The sequence below is a fragment of the Phyllostomus discolor genome, chromosome 14 (genome assembly GCF_004126475.2).
Source record: "Phyllostomus discolor isolate MPI-MPIP mPhyDis1 chromosome 14, mPhyDis1.pri.v3, whole genome shotgun sequence".
Classification (NCBI taxonomy): Eukaryota; Metazoa; Chordata; class Mammalia; order Chiroptera; family Phyllostomidae; genus Phyllostomus; species Phyllostomus discolor.
Window position 1 is genome coordinate 37,403,407 of NC_040916.2, and position 23,523 is coordinate 37,426,929.

Genomic DNA, 23,523 nt, shown 5'->3' on the forward strand with positions numbered 1-23,523 from the left:
AGAAATCCCTGCTCTGTATTCCCCGCTCCACCCGGCGTGAGTCTGCCTCCCGCAGAATTCCGGGCACCTACTGGGCACGTGGTGGATACTCCCTCCCCCGCCCTTCCCCTCCCCAGGCTTCTGGTCTTTACGTTACTCCAGAGTGTGAGACAGCACCCCCCGCCCTTCCCCGGGGGTCTACCGTATTCATGAAGAAGGCTGTTAACAGAGTCTTTTTTTTTCTTAAGATTTTATTTATTTTTCGAGAGGAATAGAGAGGGAGAGAAACATCAATGTGTGGTTGCATCTCACGTACCCACTGCTGGGGATCAGGCCTGCAACCCAGGCATGTGCCCTGACTGGGAATCGAACCGGCAACACTTTGGTTCACAAACCGGCACTCAATCCACTGAGCTACACCAGCCAGGGGAGAGGCTCTTTTCCTTAGTCCACCTCTCTGTGGTAGATGCCAACACACCCACCAGGATGCCCTCATTCAGGCCTTCCCCGGGGTGATCGGGAGCCACCCACTGTCACTCCCTGTCCACCTCACCCTTTGCATCACTCGCATCTCCCCGTCCGGAGGGGCTGGGCAGTTTGAAGACCCACCGGGCTTGAGGGGATGCTGAGCATGCAGCCTCCCCAGTCTGGAAAGCGGGACTTGGAACCGGGACCAGGCGTGGGGCCCCCTGGCGGCCGACCCTTTCAGTGGGGAGGTTTAAAGAAGGTACTTGATCCCTACACTCCAGCGGGCTCCCGAAGCCCAGGCCCGAAGCTCTGGAATTTGGGGGCCCTTGAAACCCCTTATTTTCTGGGATATAAATGGACTTATCTGAACGGATGCCTGGAACCTCCCATCAGGGCTTCTAACACCTGCCTGAGTCCGTCCGGCCCGGGGCTGCCGGCCACCGTGAGCATGCTCCGAGGCCGCCCGGGTGGGGCTGGAGGCTTTGAGGGGAGGCCAGCGGGGCCGGGGCCGGGTTGCCAGCCCTCGCACCCGGCTCAGGGGGCTGAGTCTGCGCAGCAGTTTTAGTTGCTGCCCTTACCCTGTTTGGAAGAAGCTGTTTTTGGCTTGGGCTTTTTGTTTTTTGGTGGAGGGTTGGCTTTTAAAAATATGTGCCTGACACCCTCCCCTTTCCCACCACGTCTGCAGGAGTGACTGTCCGCCCGGTGCCCCGCTAGCCCCTCGGCCCCCGGGAGACAATGCCTGGAGTGTGGCCAGCAGGGTGGCTGGAGGTAGGCAAGGCGCTGAACACCCAACTTCCTTCCCCCTCGCCCTGCCCTGGCCCTCCACACTCACAATGGGGGAAGGAGAATCCAGCAGACTGGGTGTCCCCAGGCGGGGTGGGGATCCCTGGCAACGCAGGGTAGGAAACACTAGGGCAGAGCCAGCGTGGGGCCCGGAGTTGTCGCCAGAAAGGACAGGGAGACGGGCCAGGTCAGGAGGACAGTGCACGGGGGTCAGCAGGAGGCGGGAGAACCTGCCCACTGGGGCACGAGTGATGTCCTCTGGGGTGGGAGCTGGGGTCCGCTCAGGAGCGGCAGACCTGGGTGACAAGTGCCTGTGACCGCCTGAAGGGGCCTGGGCGGGAGGGGTGAGGACAGCCTGCATCAGACTACAGTGGGGCCCCGTGCAGAAGCCCCAGCCACAGGCCAGGGGCAGAGGGGCCAAACAGCCACTGGGAAAGGTGGGGCTGGGGACAGAGTGCGCCCGCTCTCTTGAAAGTGGCCTGGGCCGCACGCAGCTCCCCTCCTGGGGACTGGACTGGAGAGTGGAGTGGGAGGTGGGCCTGGGGGGCCGTTGGTCTCGCCCCCCACAGGCTGGGGCTCGCTCTGCGGAGGTGCGGCCACAGGGCAGGGCTGCAGACTCACAAACACAGAGTGAGCGGGTGCTGCCCTGGAGGAGCTCGCAGTCTGGAGGGGTGGCTGGCGGGCACAGAGTGACTCACCGTGCGTGAGTCTGGTGGCGGGGCCCAGGCCCACACAAGGCCTCCCCGAGGGCGTCCAGGGCGGGGAAAGGCGAGAGGACCGTCTGAGATGGGGGAACAGACCTAGAGGCATGAAAACCCAGACTGGGGCACTTCACCAAGCAGCTCATTTCCCCGGGGGGCGAATCGGGGAGTGAGAAGTGCCCAGAAATACAGCTGAGCTCCCTTGGGGTCTGGTTGGGCTGAGCTGGGCCCCCGGACACCCGGACACCCCGGGGAGACAGGCGAGCGAGGATGAAGTCACAGGATCTCAGACATTTCCTTCCCCCACTGTGTCCCCGCGGGGCCCCGGGGCACTTCCTTGCAGCTGCAGCCTCCGGCCTCCCCTCCGGTCAGGGACAGCCGATGAGGAAGGGGCCGCGGGAGGCCTGGGAGGAGGGGAGTAACATGTGCAGAGCGGGAACAAGGAAACAAAACCCGATTCTCCCCGTGGATGGGGGCACCTTCCCCGCATAGCAACGGCCCCAGAGACAGGGGCCGCCTCAGGCTGGGGTGCGCGGCATCTGCTGTGCCAGTGGAGGAAACAGGGGACGTTTCTCTGAGGGGAGGGGCAGACAGGACAGGTGGGCAGCCCGGAGCCGGCCGTGGTGGGGGGAGGGCCAGGGCAGAGCGCATCAGCTGATCCGTCTCTGGCGGTGCATCCCGTGTCCCTGGAACAGGGCAGACACGCCCAGAGGGGCTCCTCCCGAGGGAGTGGCTTCTGCGGAGTGGCAGCCAGGGCGCGTGGCCTCCGTGGGCTGAGCCCTGGCACTGGGGCCCGGGTGTGCTGGGGACCTTGGCGAGGCGGACTGCACTGTGCTGCCTCCGTGCCCGTGTGCATCTGCACCAGGATCGGGGCGGGTCTCTGGGCCTGGGGGTGAGTGGAGGGCTAGGTCTGGGTTGACAGAAGGGGACAGGGGCAGGGGCGGGAAGTCAGCTGGTCAGGAGCAGAGGGAATCTCGCGGAGGGGGTTCATCATCCCACTGGCTGTAAGGATTGGCCAGAGGGGTCAAAAGAGAGGCGGGGACGCCTGATACTCCTGCCAATGGCCGATGGCCAGCTGCTGTCTGCGGTCTGGCCCCTGCCCTTCAGGGTTGGGGTTGGGGTCAGGGTTAGGGTCAGGGTTGGCCCAGGGTCTTCCAGGCCCTTCTAGCCCATCGCCCTCTCTCTGGCAGCACCAGCCCGAGCCCTCACGGAATCAGAGCGGATTCCAGGAGGTCGGCCACAAGCCCCTGAAGGCCATCAGTCCCCAGGGGGACGGGTGATGGGGGGTGGAGAAGAGGAAGACGTGGGGTCCGGCAGAGACCCCCACCTCGAGGCCTTGGGGCAGGGCCCTGACTCTTCCCAAAGCCATCAGGGCCTGGCTCAGCCAGCCCCGGTTCCTGCCTGGGCCGTGAGGGCCCGGGGCCACCCGCGAGGGAGAGCTGGGGCGCTCCCCCGAGCGCGTCCCCAGGCTGAGGGGCCCTCATGCCCCATTTGTGAGCGCAGCCCGTCTGCTGCCCTCCCCGCCCCCACCCCCCACACCCATTACCCTTCTGTGGACAACTGTCAGCTGGCAAACAGCAGCCCTCCCGGGGAACATTTTTACACCACACGAAAGCACGTCCACACCTATTGTCTGCTCTGGTCCCGGCTACATCCTGTGAGGCAATAGGGCCAGTGCACATTTTTTTTTTTTACAGAAGAGACCAAAGCTCAGAGAAAGCTGTTTTTCTTTTTTTAGCATTTTGCCCTGGGTCACGTGGGAGAGCTGAACTGACGTCAGGCGGTCCAATATGTTCTTCTGCTCAGAACACGGACAGCGCGCCGGCCCTCGGGGACCTCTGGCCTCGCAGCAGCCCTGCGGTGGCCGGTTCCTCCGCGAAGGAAGGGAGCGAGCCTCGCGGAGGTCTAGCAGCCAGCTCAGGCTCCCACGTGGTGACGACAGAGAGGGGCCCCACGTCCCTTCTGGCTGGCTCCGAATCCAGAGTGCATGCTGTGGCCCTGGCAGAGAGATCTTCGGTGCCCCGATGGGGACAGCACCTGAGGGAGGACACAGGCTGGGCTTTTGTGGACAGTGTTTCGGTGACCCGAGGAAGACAGGAGCCCCTCCCCCACCGGCTCTGGGGAGCAGGGAGGTGGGGCGAAGACTGAGCTGAACCAGGTCCCTGTTACTCCGGGCAAGTCCCGGTCCAGACCTTACCCTGAGGGGGAGGCTGCGGGGACAGTGCTTGAGGATAGGGGTCCCAGGTGTGAAGGGTGAGTGCGAGAAAGGCAGGAGGGGGACCAGACAGGCCCTGGCTGTGCCCAGCAGGGCCTCTTCCAGCTCCTGCTTGTGGGCCCCGGGACACAGACAGGCACACGTTCCGGCCACAGGGCCACAGGGAAGCAGGTGGGGTCCTAAGCAGATGCCTGAACCAACAGGGGGGCCCCCTGTACCTGCCAGGGCAGCAAGCCAGATGTGAGGCGGGGCCCTACGCCAGGGAGGGTATTAAATGAGCTTCTAGCTTATTTGCATGTCCTAATTAACCATAAAATGAGCCCCAGGGGTAGCATTAAGCTGTCAATCTCTCGCTGCTTACTTCCACGAGCCAACCCCCGCCCCCCCCCCCCAACACACACACACAGCTCCCCACCCCTACACTCCCCTGCGTGGCTCAGGCCTTGGGCTTTCCCATGGCCTCTCCTCTCAACTTCAGTAGAATACAGTCTCCATCGTGGCCACGGTCACGGTCACAGCAGGAGCCTGGGGGAGGGACAAGGGGAACTCTGGTGGGGTGAATGAATCGGCCATGAACTGCCATTAGCAAAGCTCGACGCAGTGAGGAGGCAGCGCTCCAGCCCCAGCCGGGCCCCAGCAGACCTCCCCACCGGAAGTCAGCCTCCGCCGGAAGTCAGCCTCCGCCGGAAGTCAGCCTGCCCTGCCTCGGCCGTGCCCGGGTCCTGCGAGGGCAGGCTTTGGTGTTGCTGCCCTTGACTTGGCTTTGGGGCAGATTCGGACAACGCGTGGGGGCCTGTGAGAAGCGCAAGACTGGACTGTTCAGGCTGGAACTGTTCCGATCCCAGCGCTGCCCGTGTGACCCCGCGCAGGTGGCTGCGCTCCGCCGAGCCTCTCCCCCTGCGAACCGAGAGTGGCGCCGCCGCCCCGAGTGCGGTGGGAAGGAAGGAAGGAGAGAACGCGAAGATGACATCGGTCAGCGAGGTCGCAGCAAACGTCACTCCTGATGGCTTTGCTCTGGCCCAAGTTACAGTAAACAGGCGCCCCTCGCCCTTGAATCCTTTCTTCCCGCTGGGCCCTGAGTCGGAAACTGGGTCCTTCCATTTCTCGGTTCTTAGTTCCCACTGCAGTGCCCAGCACTGGGAGACGTTCGTGAAGTTTTGCTCAGTTGGTCTGAACTGCTGTGCCCGGACCACAGAACCAAGGAGCTCCGGGGCGGGGGGGGGGGGGGGGGGGGGGGGGGCCGGCCAGCTGGTGGCTGGGTTTCCTGCAGAATCATTCCTGACTCGGGGCTGGTGCCTTCTTGAGTAGTTTGCTGGGTGGCTTCTCCTCTCAGGCCTCAGGGAATCGGTAGGTGGAATCTTCACACTCACACTTTACACACACGCTTCCCATACACATACACACCCACCCACCGCCACCACACAGGCAGCCACAGCCCATGGGCCCCCACCCAGGATGGAAACGTCAGAGTCCTGGGGAGAGACGCGGGGCGGGGAGAGCCGGAGAGGCGGTCTCAGGGCCAGACCAGCCCCTGCTGCGGATCCCGCTTCATCCCATTCTGAGGGGACGCTGGTGATGCTACTCGGTCCAGGGTCATGCTGAAGCTTGGAAGACGCGTGCCTACTGCCTGGCAAATAGGGAGCTCTCAAAAACAAACAAAAAACGGGGCCTGTCCCCCTTGTAGCTGCCACCACCCGAAACTGCACACCTGCCATCGGATTGTGTGGGAATGTGGAAGTGACCCTAACTGCCCCCAGCTCCAGTGGTGGAGCCGCTCACTCCAAGGTCCTCCTGCCCCCGCCCCCGCACCATGCCCCCCGGGGACCCAGGATGCTGGAAGAGCCTCTCTAGTTATTTTTCTTCTCCAATTTGCTGTGAATGCTCCGAGGGCAGGAAGGCAGCTTGCCTCTAATTGCAGCTGTCACCTCCCGTCAGGCAGGGGACTCGGGCGGGAGGGGCAGGGGGCGGAGACAGGCTGCGCCCTCCCAGGCTGCCTGGGCCCAAACAGGGACCTGCATTGTCTGTTCCCAGCCTGCAGGCTTCCTGGGCCAGAGTAGGCGGGCTGGCGGCTTCCAGGGGGTGGCTGGGGTGGCATCACTCCTGGGCCACGTGCCACCACCACCACCACTGTGGCTGCTGCTGGAGCTGAGCCACTGCTCGGGGCCCTGCCTTCCACCCGTTCCCTCCCCCGGGGCTGGCTCTGGGGCCAGTGGGAAGAGGCCCCAGACTGGGCCTGAGCAGAGCGAGGCCAGGTTTGGCGCTGGGATTTTTACTTCTATTACCCGGGCACACCTTGGCCTCAACGAGGAATTCATGCATGTTGTGTCCTGGGTGGGGGTCCAGCCCAAGCCTGGGTGTCGGGGGCAGTGTGTGTGGGACTGCAGGGCCCCACTGTCGCTCTCAGTCTGCCCCCCCCCCCACTCCAGTGTCCCTGGACAGGCACACCTCACCAGGAAAGTGGAGCAAACGCCTGCCTTACTTGCTCACTTAGGCGATAATGGATATGAAAAGGCTTTCTGATGCTTCACGGTGTCACAGATATTCTTTCCTCTGCTTTTGGAAAGACGGGGCCGGGGGGGGGGGCTTCCCCCAGTATTCCTTGTGCCCATGCTCTGTATTCAGCCATTTCTCAGTGTCCCGGGCTCAGCTGGAGTCTCAGAGGCAGCCAGCACAGCTGCGGGGGGTCTCGGGGGGGGACTTGTCCCTCTATACTCCCACTCCCAGGAGGGCCGGGGGGTCCTAGCTGGGCCTGGAGCAGCACTCTGGCAGGGGAGCAAACAGTGCTGGGGACATGAGAGACAAGGTCTTTATTGCGGGCCTCTCTGGGGAGTGGAGGCCTGGAGCGCTGGTCCACAGAGAATGTTCAGTGAGGTCGCTGGGGTGGGGAGGAATGTCAGAAGGGTTTCCTGCTCCTCCCCCTGCACCTCTGCTGCCACCTCCAGCCCCAGAGTGAGCGACACACACTCCCACGTGTGGCCACTCCCCCATCAGCAGCCGGGCACAACCTCTCCAAACACAGGCTGCCCGTCCTGCTCCGAGCACGCCTGCCTCCTCTCCCTCCTTTCTGCAGAAAAGGAACCTGAAGCCGGGCTTTTGGAAGCCTCTCCAGCCGCTGCCGGACCCCCCTGCCCTGGAGGCACTGGGCCCTGGCCCCTTGGGCGCAGTCAGCTTTCTGAGTCCCTGGGATTCAGACCCAGACGGCGGTGTTAATATCGAAGCCCGAGGGCGCGGCCTCCAGGGCCTTGGGGCAGCCGGTGGAGGGGCTTTCTCCTCGCCGGGGCTCCCCCGAGCCGGGAAAGGGGAGACGGCCGGAGCCCTTGGAGTGGCTCCGCTTCTTGACCTTCTGCGCGCGCCCGGCTCTGGGCTCCGAGGCCGTGGGCGTCACCCAGCCCGGCTTCTCCTTCAGCAGCCGGTCCCGGTCGGGCCGCACGCTGCGCAGGAGCTTCTTGAAGATGTTGGCCGTCAGCGCGAGCCTGCGGCCCAGCTCCCGGGGCGGGCCCCTCTCTCCTCGGGGCTCTCCTGCCTCCCCGGGCTCACCCTTGTCCCCACCCTTCTCCAGTTCCGGCAAGTCCAGCCAGTTGCCCACCAGGTCTGCGAAAACGTTGTCACCCAACACCAGAGGCTGTCGGTTCCGGCCCCGGGACATCAGCGTGGAGGTCCAGTCGTCGTCGGGCTCCGCCAGCTCCGGCCGCCGCGGCGGCGCACGGCCCTGGGGCTCTGGCGGCTGTGTCCTGGGCCCCGCGGCCAGCTCCCTCCCCCACACGCTCCTGGGGGGTGGACACCTGCTGCCGCCACCACGAGGAGGTTGGCTGGAGGGAGAGGGGACAGCGGGCCTGGCGGCACCTCTGCCGCCCTCCCACGGAGGGGGCTCCGGCTGTGTCCTGGGGCTTCCGGAGCAGCCTGGGGCGGGGCCCGCCCCGGAGATCTGCAGCTGCTCCAGGGCCGTCTGCACCTGCAGGAGCTTCAGCTCCTGCAGCGCCCCCATCATGCAGTTCATCTGGTCCTGCAGGCCGTCGCCCACTTCCTTCATGGATATCTGCGGGCAGAGGGGAGAGTGGGGACAGTGAGCCATGGGGGGGGGGGGCGCTGGGGGAGGCGCGGAAGGGGGGCTGCCCCTCACCGGCCGGACTAGATTCCCCCTCCCCCAACACACATTTCCAGGGTCATTCCAGCCGGCCTGTGACCACGCCCCCCCGCCCCCCCCCCCGCCCCGCCCCGTCTCTACCACCGAGGGCAGGGCAGGGCAGGCCAGAGCCGGGAGAGGAGGACTTCGAACACCAGCAGGGCCGCATGGAGGAGTGACAGCCAAGGCCGCCCACTGGCTAGGGCAGGCGCAGCCCGCTGTTCCGTGGGTGTATGTGCAGACGCATGGACATAAATTAACTTATATTTAACCTCCGACTACTCTGTGAGGGAGTGACTCGCTCTGTCCCCATTTCACAGATGAGGAAACGGGGCTTATAAGGAACTTTGCGCGAGTTGACACAGTGCGGGGCGAGCTGGGGTCCGCGTGAGGGCACACTGGGTTGTGGGGCGCACAGACGTCATCGTCATTGTCCCTTCCTGTGTCTGCACCCTCTCCCCCCCCCCAGCCTCCCTGAGATGACAGTGACAGCAAGGACAAGGACATGCTCCTGCTCCTGTGGAACAGGAATGGTCCCAAGGACGCTACACACCCCATTTCCTCCCGCCTTCACCTCTCACTGTCCTCGTTTGAACACACGAGTTAACCACGGCGGGGTGAGGTCGCTGGGCTCCCAGGGCTGACTCGGTCAGAAGCCCCGCTCATCTCTCTCCAAGCGCCCCGGTCCCGACTACCCGGCCCCCTGCAGCTGGCAGCAGGCAGTGGTGGGCTGGCCTCTGTGCCCCGGGGGAAGCGGACACCTCGCCCAGCTCCTCCCGGTCCTCGGCTCCCTCCAGCACCTGTCCTCCCCCAGCTGTCTTGGACTTGGCTCCGCGGCTCTTCCTGCCTTCTTGGCCCAGTTGGCGCTGCTGCCTCAGCCAAGAGCAGGGACACGGGGGGCCAGCCCCCCAGCCCCTTTGTGGGTGTCTGAGGCCCGAGTCCCCGGCGCCAGCTGGAAGGGGCTGAGAGATGGGCTTGGGTGAGGGCCGAGCTTGGAGGCCAGGCAGGGGATGCTGCTTCTGATAACATTCACGAGGCTCCCGCACCCGCCCGGCCCCAAGCTGCCCGGTCCCGCCAGCTCCCTCCCCAGATCTGCTCGGGTTACCACCAGCAAACTCCTGCCTGTGTGGGGACCATCTGTTCCTTAAGCCCCCCAGAGACCCGTGAGGATCACCTTACCTCCCAGCCTCGTCCTGATGCTCAGGGCTAACCCCACAGGGCTGAAGGGCTGGGGAGACAGGCATGAGGCCCTGCAGGGCCACACTCTCATGCTCTTGGGCTTCAGGGTCAACCCCTCCCCTGTCACCTCGGCCCTGGGGTGGGGGCGGGGAGGGGCAGCTCCTGAGCCAGCCTCAGGGGCAGAGAGAGGACTGACTGTCCCTGGAGGCAAGGAGGCCTTTGCTGAGTGGGGAGAGGCCGCGCCGCACCTTCCCCAAGACGGGGCAAGTGCTGGTGGTTCGGGCCCCACCAGCCCTGGGGTTTGCCCACTGTCTGCACGAGCACGTGCCACTCGAGGGCCGTCACAGCAACAAGAGACACAGCCTCTGGGGTGGCTGCGCTCACCCGTGGCCCCTTCCTCCACCGACCTCTTCGCTTCTGCCTCCCTGACCCCTTCCTGGGCTGCAGCTGGGAAGACCCAGAGCAGAGTCACAGGGGGCACTAAGCACCCCCCCCACTCCTCTGCGTTTCCGCTTCCTGCCCTGCCCGCCCCCCCCCCCCCGCCCCGTACCACCTTCCTCCTCACCCCAGGCTGGAACCGCAGGGTCATTTCTGGCTTGCCCACCCAGCCGCCAGCCCCTGTCTCCCAGTCATCCGATTCTCACATCTGCCTTCCCACCCCCTGAAATGCAGACGCCTCCCTGAGGGCCTTCCCACCACCAGAAGGGTCTAACCCACCTACCCCTCCGCGTCAGATCCCTACCCTCCCCGCCCCGCGCTCCCGTACCACCCACGCTCCTGTCCGACCGCTCCAGTGACGCACCACGTGCTCCGCCCTGTGTCCCGCTCCCCCGCCCCGCCCGCCCCCGTTCCTCCGGGTGTTTAAACGCTCCGTCACTCAGGCAACGTTTGCTGAGCACCTGACTGATGGAGGTAAGGACTCATCCTGTCCACCCAGAACCTCGCTAGCACCTTGCACTTGCTGCGCACCCATTAAACATATATTGAGTACCACTGAATACCCCAAAGCACCACACCCGACAGCTTGCCGCCTGCCTGGGCCAGTGCCTGCCCTCACAGGGAGACCGGGTCAGGGATGGGTCCCAGGGCTTCGTTTCACCCGGGGACCGGAGTCTGCGCTTGCAGGCTCCTCCCGGAAGGCTGCCCGCGGGCCGGGTCGGAGGCACTGGGAGGAGTGACATGACCCCATTCCGTCTCCTCCAGCATGGAAAAATGCTGCAGAAATAACGCTGACATTTGGTGCCGTTTCGCAGTGAGAACGAGTGTGTGGGCACGCATGAGTTCAGGGCTGCCCGTAAGACAGAGGCCCCATTTAGGTGAAGAGGAGCTGAAGCCACGCCCACGTGGAAAATGATATTCTCGGGTAAGATCTTGGGCTCTGGAGACAAATGCAAGAGGGTTCGAATCCCAGCTCCACCAGCTAATAGCTGCGTGATCTCAGCAGGTGATTTAAATTCCATTGTCCGATTGCTCCATTCTTTAAAATGGGACTAAGACGTCCTTCCTCGTACAGCTTTGGAGGGGTCAGGCGAGGGGGCATGTGATTGTGAATTGGGGCTGCTATCTTAAGATTTCCTGAGAACTTCCGGAACGTCTAGTGATGACTGGACTCCGCTCACCCACCTGGTCTGACCAAGGAGAAGCACATCTCTCTCTGGTCCTGTAGCTCTGCTCCCACCCCCACCCCCACCGAGGAAGGGGGGGGACGGAAGGGGGAGACGGAAGGGGCAGCCTTGGCATCCTCCTCCCCGTCGCCAGCCAGCATGGTGAGGAGGGGAGAGGAAGCCCGAGTGTGGGAACGGTGGCAGGGGCATCAGCTGGGTCCCCGCCGAGAGGCAGCTGCCTTTCCCAGCCTCGAGGGGGATGATGTCACCCGGGAGAAAGAGCCAGGGGCAAGCTGCTGTCTTGTCCGGAGCGTGGGACCTTCTCGGGTCCCAGGGCTTCTCCTGCCTGGGAGCGGAAGAGGGAGCAGAGACAGCCGCGTGGGGGAGGGCAAGGGAGGAGACCCCAGGGTGGGAGGAGGGGGAGTCAGTGGCACTGAACCCCAGTCCCGGCCTCGCCGGCCTCCCAGGGGCTAGGCCCTTGCTCAGGGCAGGGACCACATCGTGTGTGTGATCTGGGCTGAGAGGGGCTCAGGCTGAGTAGGGATAGAAATAGCAGCCTCCCCCACCTCTCCCTACTGCGAACATCTCTCTCCCCCGCCCCAGGGATGAGGGTGGGCAGCCCTCCTGAAAGAGCCCACAGAAGGTCCCCCCACGCTCCTCGCATCCACCCACCCGCCCCACCGCCATCGTCTGCCACCAGCCCCTCCCCAGCCTCCAAACGCTGGGTTCTAAAACTTGTCTTCACGTCAGACTTCGGTCTCTCTTGCTGACACCAGCCCAGGCTCCCTCCCTGTGTCAGAGGCCGACACCGCCGGGCACCCTCCTGGGGGCTGCGGGGGGCCACGTGCTGGGGTCTGAGACCTGGCCTGGGTCAGGCTGATTATCTGAGCCGCATAACACTGGGTGGACTCACCAGCCTTCTGTGTGCCGGGCTCTGAGTCTGTACAATGATAACCGCTCCCCTGGGGGTGGCAGCACCGGCCCTGCCCTCCGCGTGGCCAGATCCGACCCCACAGTTACCCTGGGAGCCGGGGGTGGCGAGACCGGAGTCTCCCCCTCGGAGGATTCGGGACTCCCAGCTGAGAGGTTCCCAATCATTCTTCCCGAGGCTTCCCTCGTGACTGTCACCACAGCTACATACGGCCTAGCCTCTTACTTAATATTTTATTTAAATCTACCGTTTATATAAATGTATTTCTATAGAAACTCGGTGAAGCACGCGGCACTTGGCCAGAAGCAGATGGCGGCTCTCCGAAGCGAGCTCTGCCTCTGCGCACCAGCCGGCGTCCCCCGAGCGCCCCCAGCGGAGACACGGTGCACGGGTGTGGGCGGCGGCGGGACCCCAGGCCTGGCCCTCACTCAAGGCCGGCAGGCTTTCCATGTCATCAGCATCCCTGACTTCTCAGCCTCGTGGGATTGCTGTGGAAAGAAACCAGGACGGCCAGTGGGACGTGCAAAGTCGCCATCGTGCAGAGAGAAGAACACGGAGTCTTGGAGGGACTCCAAGACCCAACTCAGCTCGTTTCCACCGAAAGCGTCTCTCCACTGAGTCCTCCGAGGAGGGAAGAGGGACCGGCTGCCCGGGGCTGAAGGGGACCATGCAACTGGGAAGGGACAACATCCCGGCATCCTGGACCTCCAGGCCTGAGCCCTCGAGGGGGTGGCGTGGGGTCAGCTGTCTGTGGGCAGCACCCTGCGCCCACCCCACCCCCCCATACTGGCTGGGCCCACTGTGGCGTGGGAGGAGTGGAGGACGGGAGAGTGTGACGCCAGCGTCCTCAGCACCTTCCCCAGCCCCCTCCCAGGCCCCTGACGGACCCACAGCTGTGCCCTGCGTCCACCCATCTCTCGCCCTCCTCCAGCGCAGCCGGAACCCTCCGCCACAGGCTCCCGCTTTGCCTGTGGGCCTGGCAGGGTGCCTTCCCTGCCCCCCCCCCCACCCTCATTACTCACCACGCTCCCGACACTGTTCCTTTCAGCCCCTCTGGAAGCAAGAGGAGGTTCAGGGCCGGAAATGGGAAAAGGCCTGCTTTTGCCAAGCGGCCCATTCTCCAGCCCAGTGAATGGGGACCTTCACAGCCCCCTGATCTTGGCTGGAGCGCTCCGCAGGAAGGTAAAGCAGAAAGCTTGCCAAGAGCCAGAGAGGGAGGGCGGGAAAGAGAGGAGGAAGTTTGCAACGGACGAGCCTGCTCTCCCAACGGAACCCTCTTGTGGGGGCCACATGCTCCGGCAAGTGGCGGGCAGATAGAAAGGGGTGCCCGGTCTGGCCCCCTCCACAGCCTCTCCCCCTCATGGAGCCCTTCTGCCTGGCCAGCCTCAGCTCCCGCGCACGGCGGCCAGTCGGTCAGGTTCCCTGCGCGCCCAAGGGACCGCAGGAAGTTGTCGCCTCCTTCTCTCCCTCTTACTGCAGGCCTTCATCCTCTCCTGCGTGCGCCTTCTGGTAGCCCCCCGACTCACCCTTCTGCCTCGGTTTCCCCCTCCCCACGTCCACCCCACACCACGGCCTGGATCATCCCACCCTACGCACACCGAAAAGGCCACCACGCTCTTCAGCGTGGCATTCAAGGCCCCTAGTCCGCTCTCAACTCTCTCAGCCCCGTTGTCCACTGTTTCTGTGCACACACCTGACATCCTGGCCACACTCAAGTGAGTCCTCAAACACGCCCACCAGACAGTCTTCAAACATCCTTATTACTCGCACCTCAGGGCCTTTTGCTCATGTAGCTGCATGGTCTGCCTGGAAACCTGTTTTTCTCCTGCTCACGTCCCTATTCCTCCCGCAAGGTCTAGGGCAAATGCCACCTGTTCCACGAAGTTTTCCCTTTTCCCCCAGCTGGAGGTCATCTCTGCCCTCTCAGAGCCTGGAACCGTGCCCCTCACGCGCCCGACCCCTCCGCCTGTATTAGAGGTTCACATGCAGCCCCCCAACCGGAGTGAGCTCTGCAGTCAGACAGACGGGCTGGGGGGAATCCCAGCGCTGCTACCGCCCAGCTCTGTGATCGCTGCCAAGTCTCCTCGCCTCCCCTGGTCTCGGTTACCAAACAGGGATAATCGAAGTACAGCTTCTTAGTGTTGCTTTGTCAGTGAGATGCCATAATACATTCTATGCTGGTCATATCAAAAATGTTAATATTGATACATGTTATCTTCTCTCTTGGTAAACTGGGAGTTCCCTGAAGGCAGGATCCATGTCTGTTTATATTTGTAACTACAGCACTAATGCTTGGTAAAGCACATTAAACACAGTGTGAGCTCAGTACCCATGCTCTGTGAATGAAGAACCCGTACGCCCCAGTGTCATCAGCCCACCGTCAGTTTGTCACGTGCCTACCGCACACCAGGCACCGTGTGGCACGCTAAGGACATACCGTCGGAGAAGCACGTTCTCTACGTTGTCATGTCATCTTCTCAGGAGCTGTATAAAGTCAGTGTTCATAAAACCCCATTTTACAGATGCGAACATCGAGGCACAGAGGCGTCTGCCAGGGTCACACAAAGCCAGGGTTGGAGTTCGGGCCCCAGCTCCTCCCACTGCCCAGCCAGCTTTGTCCGGTCCAAGCCGCTTCTCTTCGTCCAGCTCTAAAGCAAACATCAAGGGACACTGCGCTGGGAGATCCTTCGCAAAAGTGTTTTCTGCCTCAATAAATTCGCTCTTTGGCCACCAAGAGCTCAAGTCTGCTCCTGCTGTACCTCCTCGGTCACCACCTTTCCTCCTCCTCACTCTGCCTTGAGGCCCTGGCCCTCCTCCAGATGCCAGAACCTCCTGAGCGGTGGCCACCAGCCACTGGACCATTGCCTTCTAGGAACACCACGCTGTCCTGGGATGACCTTCCCCGGCCTGAGAGAAGTCCCATGCCTCAGCTGGGGTGGACCTTCCCAGAGCTGGCCCCTGTCAACCTCCTCCTCCTCCAGGAAGCTTTCCCGGCCTGGCGGTACTCCGTGAGCCCCCATCACTCAGCCTCATGCACTTTGTTTGCTCTACACTGGGCTGAGCTCAGGGGGAGCGTCCTGTGAGCATCTTGCATCTGCTTCCTCCGTGCGCTCTGTCTACCCCTTTGTTAGGAGCCCCCGAGGGAGCGGTGTGTGCGGAACAGCTGGTTCCAGGGCCTGTGTTCCAGGCGGGGCCCCTCTTTGGCGGCTGGAAGCGGGGAGAGATGTGTCCCCCAGTGAGCAGTTGCAGCCCCCAGCCCCCGTCCTAATGAAGAAGTGTGTCAGCTGCTGCTACTCTGCTGCCACGTTTCATCCCTGAAACCCGATCCCGCTCCCCTTCCAGGCAGGGCCAAAGGGCCAGCTCTCTAGACGTCAACCATCCGCCGAACTGAGCCAGGATCCCCAAACCCTCAGCCTCCCGGACCGCCCTGTGCTCACTCATTCCAGCGCGACTATTCTGCTTCGAGAAGTTGGGAAATTCTTCTACTTCGGTTTTCAGGAACAGACTCTCCTTGTCTAGGTGTTCTGGGCCAAGGACAGGGCCAGGGCGCAGGAAGGGAGCGCAGAACACCCTCGGCAGAGACCAGTTCACAGGGATTCAGTGGAATAATGTTGAGCTTGACTGGTGTTCCACAAGTGCGGGGGGCGGGGGGGGGGCGGGGGCACGCGGCAAAGCCAGTCCTTTTGGGTGGCGGGTAAGATTCGGCTGGGACAGACAGACACACACACACCCTCAAACCCATGACCCAGTCTGACTGTGTGCCTCCCCCGCCCCACCGCCCGCAGACCTGAGGGATCACCAGGCCGACACTCTCCCGTCACAGCCACAACCAAGCCGCACTGACTTCAGTCCCCACGGCCTTACAGAGGCCAAGGGCTGAGCCTGGGCTAACTCAGCTCTGCTCTCTCCTTCGCTCCCCCTGGGGAAACTGAGGCACTGAGCTTTGGCTCAGGGAGCTAAGCCCTGGGCTGAGGTGTCGGACAGTGAACAAGCCTCTCACAGCTCTGCCTGTCACTCTGCTTGCTGTCTCCTTTCTGGGCAACTGGCACAGGGGAGGGGGTGGAGCCCCATGGGGAGTGGGGACGGGGAGGCTGCAGAGCTCTCCCATCTGAGTGTCATTCTGGGCCCCAGGCCAGGCATTTGGCTTCCTCTCCAAGAGAGTCAAAGGCTGAGGCTGCTCAGACAAAGGGCCGAATGAGAGCTAAGGGGGAGCTGGGTGGCTTCGGCCTCTCCCCTTCCTCTTCCTGGGGACTGGGGCTCCAGCCCTTGGCGGGAGAAGGTGCAAAGCAAGACCTGGAGCTCAGTTCGGTGCAGATTCCTGTTTGCCTTTTTTATTCTCCTGGCACCCACAGACTCTGCCTTCCTCCCTCACCACCTCCCACCTAGGGTGCTGTGAAAAATGCAAATCGGGAGGATTTTAAAATTCAAGCCCAATGCCAGGAACACCCACAAACCCTCTATTAAGGCAGATCCTGAGGTGGGTGGTGTGGCCCCAGATTCCAAGCATATAAAGAGGATTTGGTTAGATTCTTTTCCCCGCATGGGCCTTGGACTTCAGACATTATCTATGCTGGCCTTGACCTTTCTTTCTGCTATTGGACAAATGCATGGGAAAGGTCAGAATTGTGTTTGTGTGGGCTGGGCCGGCCACTCCACACTGACAGGGGACGCATGGGAAAGCTGGTTTGGGAAGGGACATGATGGAGACTCTTCTATCCCTCATCACAGAAGCATTTCCCATCTGTCACCACAAAAAAAAAAAAGGCGTCAGGAGGAAGCACCAGAGAGAGAAGTGACCATTGACGGGACAAGGCAGGCCCTGCAGCGGGACACACAGGAAGAGTGCCTGGTCCGCTTGCCCAGGAAGCATGGCGGAGAGCACCTGCACCCCCAGCTTTCCGCCCCCCCACCCCCCAGCTGGCCTCTGACCCAGCAGGAAGGGTGTGGAGTTCGCAGGCAGGAGGGGGAGGCCGTCAGGGAATCCGGAGAGCCACGAGCTGGGCTGGCTCTTTCCGTCCGGGTCTGCCGTGGGGAGCCTGGGTGCACCTGGCTCTGAGCAGTAACAAGAGGAGGGGAGAAAAGGTGAGTCTGAGAAGAGGTCCACTCCAAGTGACACCAACTAGAAGGGACAAGAGAGGCTCCAGCCGAGAGTCCGGCTGAATTCTGGTGGTGGAAGGAACAGGGTGGCAGGTTGGGGTGGAGGGATAGGGAGTCGGTGAGAATCAACCAGAGTTTTAGCAGGCACCCCGTCCCCTACCTGGGCTGCCCCTCCCCCACTGCGCTCCTTCTAGACCCAGCCCCAGCAGCCACACACGCCCCCGCACGCTCCCTCCGCACACCCAAAGCCCAGACCCGACATCTGGCTGAGCCTCCGCAGCTCCCGCTCGCGATCTGCCAGGCGGGCCCCTCCTCCCCCGCAGGGTCCTCCCTCGCCATTCCAGCTGCCAGCCCCCTCCCTGCTGGCAGACAAGTCCGGGCAGACAGCCGGCCCAGCGGGCCCCGCAGCGACGGCAGCTCTGCCAACCCCGGCAGAGTTGGGAGCCCCAGGCGGTGCCAGCTCCCCTCGAGCGACCGGTCCCCGGCTGACCTGCTGCCCCGGGCAGGATTCCACCCGGCGCACCCTCCCCAGCGCCCCGCCCGCCGGCCCCACGAACCCCAAATCTCCCAGCGCCGCCCCAGCGCCCCGCGTCCGCTCCTTCTTTCCTCTTTCCCGGTGTCCATGAGTTTATTTTCTCCATGCTTAATCCCTTTACCCTTTTCACCCAGTCCCCCAACCGCGTTCCCCTCTCTCTGTGCGGGCGCCTCGGTCCCACTCCGTCCGCGTGTCCGTCCGTCTTGGTGTGTACCCTCTTTTCTCCCTAAGGTTCCCCGGGCACCTTTCCGTCTGGGTTTGGCTAGCTCGGCCTCTGTCACTTGTTCGTGTGGCCTCACCCTCACACGATCTTTGCTTCAAGTTTCCTCGTGGCCCTTTACTCTCGGGACAGGCCCTGCTGTCCGGCCCTGCCGTTGCGCGTCTCCCCCTCCTCCCCAACCTGTTTCCTCCCACGCGGGTCCTGGCTCCCGGGGTCCGGCAGGGCCAGGTACAGATCCCGGGGAGCAGCCCGCCCTGGCGCCCGCTCCTCTCTTACCAGCTCCTGTTTGAGGCGGCGCAAATAGCAGTCCATTTCCACGCTCTTCTTTTTCATGCGCCCATTTGCCGGGCTCGGCTCCACCACAGAGTCTCGGGTGGGAACACCAGCCCCACCGAAGCCGCGCGCTCCGCGGGCTGCTGGACCCTCAGATCCGCGCCCTGCGCAGCTGGGAGCCGAGCCTGCCGGACTTAAGCGGCTTTCCCTACTGCAGGCGGCGTGCGGCCCGCGCGGGGCGGGGGGGGGGCGGAGGGAGGAGTGGGCCAGCCTATGAGCGTTCAGCGGGGATGCCTTCAGCCAATCAGGAGAGCTCACGGGGGGGGGAGCGCGGGCTGGGCACCCGCTAGTGGACCCCGCCTTGGGGGTGTGCACCCGGCAGGGGCCGCTGCTTGCGGGGGCCTGGCGGGGGGACACCTGGTCCTGGCCGGCACGGTAGGGGGCATAGTGACGCCAGACTGTACCGACGCTCGCCAACAAAGCACGTGAGCCCTTTTGGTCGCAATGAGAGAGCACGGTCTCTCGGGTGAGCGCTGGGTAGCGGTCTCAGAAAGAGGCTGAGTGCCGAGGTGTGAACCCCCTTGTGCCGAACTCCAATCAGAAAAGATACACCCTCAATCCTCCACCGCTCGGCAGCTCTTTGTTTGTTTGTCTGTTTGTTTGTTTGTGTCCCCCTGGTGGACTCCAAGAGTGGCTCTACCCCCACCTCCTAGTGTAGGGTCCCCCCAGCCCACTCCTTGCGGGTGGAGCAGAGGACCCGCCGCTCGGCCCACTCTCTTATTTAACACATTGAAGACCGCCGTCCTTTCGGCCAGGTTGTAGGTCTGGGATACCGAAGGGGACAGGTAAGGTCTCTCTCTCACGACAGTACGTGGGGAGGGAGCAAGAGAAAGATGAGACAAATGCGCAAAACAACAACAACAACAAAACCCGGTAATTTCAGGTAGTGCTTCTTTATGAAAACATAAAACGGAGTAATGGGTGGAGGCTGCTTTCAATAGATGGGCAGGGAGGGGAGGAGCAGGCCTTTCTAGTGTCCGGGACGCAGGCGGCCTCCGTTATCCTAACTCGGGAAGCGCTCTGGAAGGTTGGGGAAGGGAGGAGGACTCAAAGATGCTCGGATTCTATTCAACACGCACCGCCGGGACCCCGAGGTGTGCGAGCTCCAGCCAGGCCCTGGGCGGTGGAATCTCTGCCCAAGGACCGGTGAGGGGCCGCAGACCCTCCCGCGTTCCTGCCAGGCCAGTTCGGATCCGCGCGCGCGCGCGCGCGCGGAGGTGCAGCTCCCTCTTCATGCCCGGCATAGCGCCACCCGGCCTAGCCCGAGCGGGGCGGTGTGGCACCGCCCAAAAGTAATTAGGGCAATTAGCGATGTGTTGTTTCAAGGTAATTAACGAGAAAAGTATGCCGCAGGCAGAATTTGGGGGCTCTGAGCGAGACAGAACCTTGAAGAGCCCCAGAGAAGGCGCGAAGAGAGACTGCGGGCGCGGCAGACCTTCGGATCCGTGTCAACAAAGAGCGCCACTTCTGTTTACGATTGGAAGGTGAGACAGAGGAACATCTTTAGACGTGACAACTTTTCAGAGTCCAGCCGGATGGCCTCCCAGGTCCTCAATTATAAGTGAACGTGCCTATGTGTTTCAGCCTAGCCCTGAGAGCCCCGTGGGGACACAGTTGGGGCAGCAGAAGCTGAGAGATACAGGAAAGAAAGGAGAGGCGCAGGCGGGTCAAAACGGTCTGGCCCTGGCTGGCGTAGCTCAGTGGATTGAGAGCGGGTTGCGAACCAGGCATTGCAGGTTCCATTCCCAGTCAGGGCACATGCCTGGGTTGCAGGCCACAGCCCCCAGCAACCGCACATTGATGCTTCTCTCTCTCTCTCTCTTCCTCCCTCCCTTCCCTCTCTAAAAATAAAATAAATAAAATCTTAAAAAAAAAACAACCTGGTCTGAAGCATGTGTTTCAGTGGCCTCTTGTCAAGCCCAGGTACCTGCGCTCCCTTCGAGGTCTCTCTGTTGAGGGTCCTGCGTGAGTCAGAAAAATCGACACCCACACGGTGGAGTAGGAGACCCGCGCAAGCATGACCAATGCCTGCTGGAAGGACCTGAAATTATATTTATTCTGCTCCCTCAAAGGTTGCCCAGTGAGTGCCTCCTCACCCTCTGGTTTCCTTGCAGTTGTGAGCCAAGATGAAATCCCCAAGGGCCTCCTCTCCGTGGGACACTCAGAGTGTTCGGGGTGGGAGCCACCCCCGGGGACGGAGCTGCTCTCTCCAACCCGGGGAACCAGTTCTGGAGTTGAATCCTCCGGTGCTGGGATAGAAATCGGAGCCTGGCCATTAACACATAGTCCACGGAGGAAGCCTTATACTAGGGGAAGACCCCAAAGGGGGTTCTCCAACCAGCAGGGCAGAGCTTCACTCACTGGGACACTGTTGTGTGGGTGTGCGGTTGAATAGCCCTCAGAGTCAAGTGTAAGCCCTGTTTTTCTCCTTGCCTGATTGCTCGGGAGCTGGAAGCCCTTTGGAACTTAGGAAGGTAGCTGCCATCAAAGCGTCAAGAGATGCAGGCTGAGCTCGTGGCGAGAACTTCAGGCTGAGCAGTTAGGTCTTCCATTCTGTCGACCCTGACACACTAGGAGGACTCCACACAGTGCTTCCCTTCCGCTGGCCTCAGTTTCCCTTGTGTATTGTTTACACCCATGGGAATCGAGCACGTCTGTGCTAGGAAGTAGTCAGGACAAGAGGAATCTCTCTTAGAGTTCAAGTGTGTGTCATCAGCAAAGCCAAACTGCATTCCATCCATCCACTTTTATTACGCAGAGGGCGAGAACAAGAAACTCGATGGCCATAATCTCAGTTCAGTGCCTGGGAAGTCCAGAGGCCCCAGGCAAGTCAGAGGTGCTACTACGTGTGGGTCCTGAGGGTCACCGGAGGTCAGCTGCTGTCAAACTCTGACACCCTTCCACGACGCTGGGCTGCTGCACGTGCCTTGCTTCCTTTCCCCTCACAGGGCCAACATCATGCCCAGCGTGTGGGCACTCCCTCCCGAGTTTCCGAAGAGGTTGTCTGGGCAGAGCAGGAGGCAGGAGCAGGAAAAAGGGCTGCCTTCCACTTTTCTCTTTCTCTCTTTTTAAACAGGGTTTAAGTGGTAGAGACCAAAGCCTGTTGCCATGGTTATATAAACACGGGTAAATATTCTGGGGTTGAAGATGGGGGGATGGGGGTAGTGGCCATGATCCATATTTGCTGTAGAGGAACCAGATGATCAGCCTCCTCCTCCCTCCTGCCCCCCAGAACTCAGCCTCCAGAGAGGATGAGACTAGCTCACTTGGGAATGAGGAATGAATCCGAGGTCTTGAGATTGGTTTTGAACATGCTTTCCCAAAGCCACCCAGAGCGGGGGGGGGGGGGGGGGGCATCTCCACATTTGCCCCCTGCAGGTGGGGGTCAGAGATAAGTGCCAGGGGGTGCTTTTCCCAAGGGAGATGGTGCAGCTGCTGGAAATTGTGTCTAAGCATGTCAGACTCTTGGGGTTTGCCCAGCCCAGCCGGGGAGGGTGGCCCCCTCTGTCCCACTGCCAGAGCCTGAAGGCCCTGGCACCGAGGACGGGGCTCCAAGGGAGAGGCAGAGCCAGCTGCGTCCCAACAGAGCTCAGACCCTAAACTAAACAGTGGAAACGTGGCCCTTCTCCTGGCTCCAGACCCATGGCCCCCACCTGGAGGTCGCCACCCACGTCCTAGGGAGCTCTCCAAGACCCACCCCAGGGGGAGGGAGAGTCCGTCTCGTCTCCACCGGCAACAGAAGAGCTAGGGAGCTCATCCTGGGGCGAGGAAAGGGGCTCGTGGCCACGCGCAGCCTGGGAACCTCAGCATCACCTCGCCCTCCTGAGGGCGGGGCCTGTGTCCCCATTGCCCCTTGCCTCCACCCCCTGTGGCTGCCCACAGCCATTAATTACCCCAACCCCTTCCTGCTCCCCCAGGGCCCCTGAGCACCGACGGGAAAGGCTGACCCTGGAGACGAACCCGTGTCACTGCAAGGTGTTCAGGTAGCAACGCGGACTGACCTCTCCGGCAGAGAGCCTCCTGGCCGGGCCAGCAGGCCCCGAGGTGCTGAGCAGAGACGGAGAGTCTGAGGGTGAACCCACCGGGATGGCTGGGGGGGGACCTGGGCCACGGCCCAGCTCCTCTTGAAAGGATCCACCTCCCAGCCTGCACCACATCCTCCTCTGTCCCCCTCAGACAAAGGGCCGGCCTCCCTGCCTCTTAGAGTCCCAACGCCAGGGGAGGCATCGAAGGGATCCGTGGCCTCTACGGTGGGAGACCTCTCCGTTCCAAAAGAGAGATTCACTTCGGGTTTTTAATGAAAAGTCTTTTGACTAGGTAGAGGACTCAAAAAAGAGGCTCCCCAGCTTTCGATGTCTTCAATGCAGAGTGTTATCCCCCCATTCGGCAGACAGCGCCACTGAGGCCCGAAAAGGGGGGTCTATGAGGCGATGCAATGAAATCTCCCCACTTTCCCGGTGACCCCCTTCCGCTGCCCTCGTCTGCACACGGCGCGGTTCCCAGACGGAGCACAGCCCCCGAGGGCGGGAGTGCTGGTGGCTCCCGGCACACGGAGCTGACGTCCCTTTTGCGCCCGGTGTGACGTACACACCGCTCTCCCAGCCCCAACTCCTGTACGAAGTCACCGGGTGGCAAGACCAGTGGGCCGCCAGCCGCGGAGCAGCGGAAACCTTTCGGAGCGGACAGGAGGGAGACTACAGCATGTCCTCCCTTAGCGTCATCCATGCGCTCTGTGACTTCAGCCAGACGACGCCCAAGGAAACCCATTTCACCATCGGCTAATTGACGTGCACCAGGGTTCAGGTCCCAAGGCATCTATCTCACGGAGTGACAGTGACCGAAACGGTGCTGTGCGAGCCCTGCTCTATAGTGTCTTTTGGGAAAACTGGGTATGAATAGGCTGTCTTGTGTGAATAATGCGGCGGGGATCTGACCTGCAGAAGACTGGCCCAAATAACACACAGTCGGCCTACGGGCCACTACCGAGCCCCGCGTGGAAGGAGCTGCCGCCGTGGGCCTGCCGCCTCCAGGCCCCAAGCAGCGGCTTCGTTGCTTCTCGGGAAGCAAGTGTTTTCATCTTGCGAACGTTTGCTGGAAAAGCAAATATTTTTCAACTGCAAAACACTTGAAGAATGTCAGGACACGGCTAAGGGAAACACTTACGGAATTTGTGCAAACTAATGCTGGTCTAGGGCGCGAAGCAAGTGACTCGCTCAGCACCCTCCTGGGGACATTCTGCCACGTCCGCCTCCCTGGGGACGCAGCGCTGGCTCTCCTGCAGCCTCGCCGCGGCCCGCCGCTCAGAGCGGAGGCTCCTTTGGTTACCTGCTACCCGGCCGCCTCCGCCAGCTTCCA

The 23,523-nt window shown here is 62.3% G+C and overlaps 1 protein-coding gene across 1 annotated transcript; it reads right to left on the reverse strand.

Annotated features, from left to right (window-relative positions):
* Positions 1–7,053: 7,053 nt before the first annotated feature.
* INKA2 (inka box actin regulator 2) lies at positions 7,054–18,326 on the reverse strand. Its single transcript, XM_028503073.2, has 2 exons — positions 18,112–18,326; positions 7,054–8,182 (listed from the first exon to the last, which is right to left on the reverse strand). Exons 1-2 carry the CDS (start codon positions 18,166–18,168, stop codon positions 7,334–7,336), a joined length of 906 nt encoding a protein of 301 aa, XP_028358874.1. The 5' UTR covers positions 18,169–18,326; the 3' UTR covers positions 7,054–7,333.
* Positions 18,327–23,523: the final 5,197 nt, after the last annotated feature.